The sequence below is a fragment of the Oncorhynchus gorbuscha genome, linkage group LG25, assembly GCF_021184085.1.
Source record: "Oncorhynchus gorbuscha isolate QuinsamMale2020 ecotype Even-year linkage group LG25, OgorEven_v1.0, whole genome shotgun sequence".
Lineage (NCBI taxonomy): Eukaryota > Metazoa > Chordata > Actinopteri > Salmoniformes > Salmonidae > Oncorhynchus > Oncorhynchus gorbuscha.
This window is the reverse complement of record NC_060197.1, coordinates 31,729,909-31,738,034: the sequence shown is the minus strand read 5'-3', so window position 1 is coordinate 31,738,034 and position 8,126 is coordinate 31,729,909. Positions and strand designations below refer to the sequence as shown.

The 8,126-nt window shown below is 45.4% G+C and overlaps 1 protein-coding gene across 1 annotated transcript; it reads right to left on the bottom strand.

Annotated features, from left to right (window-relative positions):
* Positions 1 to 1,930: 1,930 nt before the first annotated feature.
* LOC124013860 (thyroid receptor-interacting protein 6-like) lies at positions 1,931 to 6,839 on the bottom strand. The gene is made up of 9 exons (XM_046328414.1): positions 6,641 to 6,839; positions 6,223 to 6,356; positions 5,807 to 5,945; positions 5,101 to 5,627; positions 4,833 to 4,923; positions 4,514 to 4,683; positions 4,147 to 4,325; positions 3,359 to 3,479; positions 1,931 to 3,212 (listed from the first exon to the last, which is right to left on the bottom strand). The coding sequence occupies exons 1-9, from the start codon at positions 6,837 to 6,839 to the stop codon at positions 3,081 to 3,083; spliced, it is 1,692 nt and encodes a 563-aa protein (XP_046184370.1). The 3' UTR covers positions 1,931 to 3,080.
* Between the last annotated feature and the right edge of the window lie 1,287 nt (positions 6,840 to 8,126).

Here is an 8,126-nt window from a genome sequence, read left to right as displayed (position 1 = left end):
CGCACTACCCTCTGCTCTGTATTGCCTTACAGTCGGAGGCCGAGCAGTTGCCATACCAGGCAGTGATTCAACCAGTCAGGATGCTATCGATGGTGCAGCTGTAAAACATTGATGATCTGAGGACCGATACCAAATCTTTTCAGTCTCTTGAGAGGAAATAGGATTTGTCGTGCCCTCTTCATGACTGTGTGTTTGGACCATGACAGTTCGTTGGTGATGTGGATACCAAGGAACTTGAAGCTCTCAACCTTGTTCCACTAAAGCCTGTCGATGAGAAGGAAGATGTGCTCGGTCCTCCTTTTCCTGTAGTCCACAATCATCTTTGTTTTGATCACATTGAGGGAGAGGTTGTTGTCCTTGCACCACACGGTCAGGTCTCTGACATCCTCCTTATAGGCTGTCTCATCGTTGTCGGTGATCAGGCCTACCACTGTCATTGGCAAACTTGGATTTGGAGACGTGCCTGGCCATGCAGTCATTAGTGAACAGGGAGTACAGGACAGGACTGAGCACACACACCTGAGGGCCCCTAGTGTTATGGACCAGCGTGGCGGATGGAGTGATCCCTACCCTTACCACCTGGGGGTGGCAAGTCAAAGTTCAGGATCTAGTTGCAGAGGGAGGTATTTAGTCCCAGGGTCCTTGTCTTGGTGTTGAGCTGAGGGCACTATGGTGTTGAACACTGAGCTGTAATCAATGAACAGCATTCTCACATAGGTGTTCCTTTTGTTCTGGTGGGAAAGGGCAGTATTGAGTACAATAGGGATTGCATCATCTGTGGATCTGTTGGTGCGGTATGCAAATTAGGAGTGGGTCTAGGGTATCTGGGATAATGGTGTTGATGTGAGCCATGACCAGCCTTTCAAAGCATGTCAAGGCTACAGATGTGAGCGCTACGGTCAGTAGTCAGTTAGGTAGGTTACCTTAGTGTTTTGGGCACAGGGTATATGGTGATCTGCTTGAAACATGTTGGTATTACACACTCAGACAAAGACCTTTTGAAAATGTCAGTGAGGATACTTGCCAGTTGGTCAGCGCATGCTCGGAGCACACATCCTGGTAAGCAGTCTGACCCTGCAGCCTTGTGAATATTGACTTGTTTAACGGTCTTACTCAAATCAGCTACGGAGAACGTGATCAAAATTGTCCGGAACAGCTGGTGCACTCATGCATGTTTCAGTGTTACTTGCCTCGAAGCAATCATAGAAGTAATTTAGTTCATCTGGTAGGTTTGAGACAGGTTGTCCTGTATAATAATACTGAATAGGTACAGCGGTCTATCAAAAGACGTACACATGGTGTAGTTTGCTGAAAAAAAGGATGGTTTATTGTATTGATCACATACTACAATTGGCAGGAATGAAAAATAGCTAATCATTCACACACTTCAAACTCAAATCAAATCGTGCAAACCACTTGCTCTGTCTATTCCTCGGCATGGACAAATACAATTATGCTGCAGTACTTTTTAATAGGATGCTGTGGAACACAAAACAATTACACAGTGATGAACCTGAGCCTCAATATCACAGATAAACAGACTTGGTGACAATAGCAGTACAACAGGAGTTGAAATAAATAAAGTGGAAAATTCAACTCACAGGGCTCAAAACAGAGACCTTCATATCATTGTGCTCATTGACCTATACTCTAAGAATCAAATACTGAAACAAAACATGATTCTGGACAATGTAAACTTAACAGCATGAATCAAACTCAAGGCTAAGCTTAAACAAAAACCCGTAATGAACACAAGAGGATATTCCCAGCCCACGTGGCCAGTATGGAGAACCCGGTTTCTCAGTAAGACAATGGCAAGCATACTTCATTGTGCCTTATTCATCTTCATTGTAAATTATCAAATCAACCCAAATGTTAAAAGAAAAATATCTAAAAAGTGCATTCACATTTTAAAAGAGGGAGTTTGGACTGGTATAAAAGTAACATTCCCTAAAATGCAATACCAATTATCATTATACAAATCACTGTCCTGTGGAATAAAATATTGATGTTTTGTTCTGACATGTGGTGCAAGATATTATAAGACAACCTACATACTGTGTTAACATCCAATGAGAGCAAAGCATTGACATGACCCGTTCTTTTCCCAATCTTTCCTTCAGTCTACTTTCTAAAAACTACTCACTGCACCACACTGACTACACCCACTTGGTCTCCATATTTGTTCCATTATCTGGACTGGTCAGTTACCTCACAAGCCAGGAAGACTTTGTATTCCTCAATATCACCTCATCTTCCTACTTATCCTCCACATCCACAATATCTATCAGTAATTTTCCATAGAGCTCCTTCCATGTCCCACCTTTGTTGGGCAGGATGGTGTGTGTGAAACACGCAGGATCGTGTGTGTGAGAGTGTGAAACACGCAGGATCGTGTGTGTGAGAGTGTGAAACACGCAGGATCGTGTGGGTGAGAGTGTGAAACACGCAGGATCGTGTGGGTGAGAGTGTGAAACACGCAGGATCGTGTGGGTGAGAGTGTGAAACACGCAGGATCGTGTGGGTGAGAGTGTGAAACACGCAGGATCGTGTGGGTGAGAGTGTGAAACACGCAGGATCGTGTGGGTGAGAAGCAGTGGAGCAGTCCCTGCTGCCTGCAGGTCAGGGGCTCTATACAGTACTGGTATGGGACTGAGGGGAAGGAGGTGGAGTGGAAAGGGAGTAGGGGTAGAGGATAGTGTAAAGCAGACGATAAGGAATATGGGTTGAACTTACATCCAGCCACGTTTCAATACCCTACACCTATAAACCTTATGAATTCATTTAATTTTACTTGACATTGAAGACTGTCAGGTTAAGGTTCAATAGTAGGCCTATTACTAATTCCTAAGCTTTGGGCATCTGAAGAATAACGAACAACTATGAGGATGAAGTTCCCCTTCGTGACTGATTTCAAGTCAGGTTAACATTTCCTTGTGATTAAGGTTATGTATCAAAGAGGGGTTAGAACTGATCCCAGATCTGTTCCTTAGGGCAACTTTTACCCCAGAGCAGGTGAAAGTAATGGAAGGATTGATGGGTCATCGGTTAAAAGGTAAGAGGTGATTTCCCCCTGTTGGTTAGCGGTCAGTGGAGATTTTGGCGGAGGGGTTCTGGATGTGCTGTGTGTTGCAGCCCTTACACAGGATGTGACCGTCCAGGGGGTAACAGCCTCGCTCCTCACCCTCAGAGGACAGGAGCAGACCACACTCATGGAGGAGACAGATATCACACAGGGTCAATCCAGGAACACTGGATTAGGTTCAATTGAGGGGGCTGTGAACATTTAACATGGCCTGCCAAACTGTAAATATCATTCAACTTGAGTGACCGTTTTACTAACACAGTGACCTCTCACCTCACACACATAGCACTTGACGTGGAAGTTGCGGCCCAGCGCCACTATAATGACAGTCTCTTCCTGGCCTGGCTCGGGGATGATGACCTGGCCACACACTGAGCAGCGAGGGGCAAACTTCCTGTGTGGGACAGGAAGCAGGAAGTACAGCGTCAACGCTAACATTAGAGCTCAGAGGGTGGAAAACTAACAGATATTATCATCTGTCCAATAGACGCATGTCTAAACATAAACTCGTAAAGGGTAATTCAGAAATTATTTTATCAATGGGAGACTTGATCAATTAATCTTTGAATTATGCTTTGAGTTCAGGTTTTAGACATGAGTTGATTGTATGCCTAAAGTACAGTCAGTGGCCTCCCGAGTGGTGCAGAAGTGTAAGGCACTGCTTGCGATGTCACTACAGTTCGAGATTTGTGAGGTGCACAATTGGCCCAGCGTCATCTGGGTTAGGGGAGTGTTTTGCTTGCCGGGATGTCTTTATCCCATCGCGCTCTAGCGATGGGATAAGGATGTGCCAGGCCGGCAGCATACACGCCGACACCCTCGCCAGTTCTACAGCGTTTCATCCAACACATTGGTGCGGCTTGATTCAGGGTTATGTGAGCAGTGTGCGAAGAAGCTGTGCGGCTTGGCGGGGTTGTGATTTTTTCCTCTCCCGAGTCCGTACGGGAGTTGCAGCGATGGGACAAAACTAACTGCCAATTGGATATCAGGAAATTTGGTTAAGAAAATAAGTACAGTCAGTATCTGGCGCTGAGTATGTGATTCCAATCCATGTTTCTGACCTGTGGAAGTCGTCAAGGCAGTGGATCTGGGAGGTGGTGTCCAGGGTGAAGGGCACGCCGTCCAGACAGCAGCCACACACCACGCAGTTGAAGCAGCGCGGGTGGTAGGCATTGCCCATGGCCCGTAGGATACGGTCCAGGATGGGCTTGGAGCACATAAAGCAGCGCTCTAGGATACTCTGAGGGGGGAGGGAGAGGAGCAGCACACATTCAAATAGAATGTGCGAGTGAAAGAATCCAATAGATACGGAGAAACAAAAAAAGAGCAACTGATGAATTGAGAAACTACTGCTAAAAAGAAATGTAGAACAAGAGGGAGAAGAGACTTCTCAATACATAAAGAGGGCAGTCAGTGACAGCCACTCACAATGTAACAGCTCCTGCAGTAGCTCTGCTTGTCCAGGTCGTAGAACGGTTGCCCCCGGAAAGGGGCGTGGCAGGTGGCGCAAGTGAAACACTCCACGTGGAACACCTGCTCCATGGCGATACAGCCGCTAACGTCATTAAGGACGTTGTCACCGCAACGTGCACAGCTACCTGGTAGTATTGAAAGGGGAGAAGAGATGAGGAAAATGGGAGGGACATATTGTGGAATTGAAATTAACTGTCGCCCAAGGGGAAATGAAGATGTGTTGACTGGACTTATTGACAAAGGACATACAATTTTATTAGAAAGAGGAACGTACCAAGGTATTCCTCTGTTGGGGGATGATTCATGTCATACACCAACTTCTTTGTGAGCCCATCCAACTCCTCTTGTCTCAGAGCTGCTCTCCCCTGCTCGACAAATGAACATTTCCCAGGAAATATAAAAAATAACGTTCAGCATTTAGATTTCACTTTCCCATTTAGATCAGTGAAACCAAAAGACTGGAGATACAAGTATTCAAAAAGGACCATAGTTTATCTTAGAGAAACCACAAACAGTAGTAGATGTTTGAACTCCAGACTCACCTTAATGGGCTGATAGGCGGAGCTTGGTGCCGAGCCTGACCCTGATTGAGGAGTCTCTGGGCCTCTTTTGGGAGTAGGACTCTGCGATACTCTCACTGCAGACCCGGCGGCACTCACCTTGTAGCTCCCCTCAGAGTGCAGTTGCTGTGCTTGGGATGCGAGATTCTGGGGCGAGTTTCGCAGCGTGTGCTGGCGGTGTGTGGGAGGGGTGTAACCCCGGCGGCACTCGCCTTGCCTACCAGTCTGGGAGTAGGTGACAGGCTGGGCTGTTTTGACCTGGACATTGAGCCTCGGGCCAGTAGGGGTGGAGGCGGTAGTGTAGGAGGCAGGGACATGCTGGGGGTAGGGTTTGGAGACCTGGGCGTCCGTGTCGTCTGGCTGGGGGAAGTACTGGAGACCCTGGTGGGGATCACTGGGGTTTGGGGGTGCAGGATGGCTGGAGGAATGAGGGATTGGGCTCCTGGCTGGGCTGAGGGGATGTAGCGGTCCCCCGAGATGTGTTTGTTGTAAGGCACATTGTCGTACAGCTGCAAAAGAATGGAAAGGGACCATAAATATACATTTTTAAATCCATTCCTTACAGTGTAACTAACAACCGAGGCCTAAATATCCAGAGGAACCGGTGATACTGTTTTCATAGCTGTCTGAAAGTGTAAACAGTCTTATGCTTCTGTATTAAGTCTCGAAGGTATCCTTTATTCCTCACAGTCCCATGTAGTCATGTAGCCTACCTGTGTGCTGCTTAGTGAATAGCTGTCCAGATCAGCCAGCATGCAGGTGAGCGAGTCAATCTCTCCCTCAATGTTCGAATAGTTTCCAATCGGCTTCTCAGGAGATGCAAGGTGCTTTTAAAAAAGAAATTGAGCAGGATCACATAATATAGATGGGCGCCTTTATCCAAAAAAAGGCACAACAGAAGGAGATGGATAGGTAGAGCAAATGTAGAAACGTGCAAATGTGTTTGTCCCAATACATTTGAATATTGGATATTATGAGCAATTTCTGGTTTCATAACAATATTACATTACTACAAATCTTTGCTTAGAAACTACACTAAACACCACAGAAAATTGGACCAATAGTCAGTGGGAATTCCAGGCTACAGAAGCAATTACAACCTACCATCAGCTGGTAGCGGTCCATGTGAGGGTTCAAGGATTGGTCTTCTTCAAGCCCTTGGGTAGGTGGTTGGTTGTAGTCATTAGATTTAGGGTGAAACCCTGGGTCCTCTTGGTGGTGGTGCTGCATGGGCCCAGCTGTAGAACACATACAAATCAGTGCACTTTACATTTACAAACAAGACTTAACCACAGGGTACACACTTATCATTAATCACAACAAACATTTATTTACATCAAGTGCTAATCACCAAAGTTGTTGATGTACCCAGTAGTGTGTCAGGTCCAACGCTCTACTCCAAGGCTTGAGCTACAGAATAACTGACTTCTGATTTTCAGAATAGTCCATCACAAGTTCATAACAGCAAGGTTTCACACAAGACAAGCCCAGTGTAATGCAAGGCCCACCACCATGTTCTTACCTGTGGATCTTGTAGCCAAGTACCTAGTGGCCATTCCACCTCCTCTGTTCTGATCATGGACCACATACTTGGGCCGGGTGTCCGAGGAGACCTTCTTGGGCGGCTGTCTGTGCACGGCTGGTCCAGAGTCGGACATCTGGGGGACGGGTCTCTCCGGGCTACCCGGAGTCTTCGGAGGTGGCCGGGTAGGACCAGACATGTCAGGGTTCTGAAAAAAAGGTTGTCGTGATTAAACTGTTACAATTTAAAACTATAAAAAACACTTACATGTTGGTATTAATCAGGTTCTTGCAAAAATTAAAATGCTGCACGGTCCTATTTTGGAAAGAAGATTGGTCACTGCCACACCAACATACTTGCTGTTTGGATATTTACATCACAGGTAAGCACTGTAAACCCAGAGAGGCTTCAACCTGGATTTCCTATGTCAACTCACATACTTTTTTAAACAATAGGTTTGGGAAGATATCACCATTCCCAACCATCAGGGAATTCCATTATACAGAGACACCAGAGAGGTATACTACAAAGCAGGATCAATGAGTTAGCCAGCTAACTTGCCTAAATATTCAGAAAAAACTGTGTGCTTTGGAAAGAAACTTAAAAATGGACATGACCTGATTCACAGTTTCCCTTTTTGTATTTGTTTTTGCCCTAGCAATACACATCTGATACAAATAATCAAAGCTTGATGAGTTGGTTATTTGAATCAGCTGTTTAGTGCTAGGGCAAAAGCCAAAACATTCACCTGGGGGCGGGGCGTGACCATGTTTAGGAAACCCTGGTCTAATTGACTCAACAAGAAACATCTAAGTTTAAGGTCCTTGATTGTAATGAACCAGAAAATGAATAGTTATTTCTGGTTGTTTATCAAAGTTAGCTGGCTAACTTATCGATCCAGCTATGTAGTTTACCACTCTGTTACATAGAGTGCGCCAACACACACACTCAAAAAATAAAACACACCACAAATTCCTCATATGTGAGACCTATGGCTTGTCCCACAAGGACAAAGGATGAATGTTAGAACCAGGTATAAACAGGGCTAATGTGTATAGCGTTTTTATTCATTCTTGAAAGATATTCTGTAAAGGCCTTCCGGGTGGAGCAGTGGTCTAAGGCTGTGACACCAGATATTCTGGATTTGATTTTACTGACAGAATTAAGGGTCCAATGAAAAACATGTTATGGAGTCTAGCATCAAAGAAGTTAAAATATCCAAGGTAATTGCCATGTTACCAGTCAGGTAGTTGTTTCTGCAGTTTAATTTTTTGTAGTCCTTCTGTAGCTCAGTTGGTAGAGCATGGCGCTTGTAACGCCAGGGTAGTGGGTTCGATTCCCGGGACCACCCATACGTAGAATGTATGCACACATGACTGTAAGTGGCTTTGGATAAAAGCGTCTGCTAAATGGCATATATTATTATTCATTTACATTCTATTGTTTTCTACTCGTTCCCTACAGGACCCCTCCCACATCCTCCTGC

Coding starts and splice junctions, on each gene's coding strand:
- LOC124013860 (XM_046328414.1), bottom strand. CDS start 6,839: ATGTCTGGTCCTACCCGGCCACCTCCGAAGACTCCGGGTAGCCCGGAG. Junction 4,924..5,100: donor CCGCCTATCAGCCCATTAAG/GTGAGTCTGGAG, acceptor TTTGTCGAGCAG/GGGAGAGCAGCTCTGAGACA. Junction 3,213..3,358: donor TCAAGTGCTATGTGTGTGAG/GTGAGAGGTCAC, acceptor TGTCTCCTCCAT/GAGTGTGGTCTGCTCCTGTC.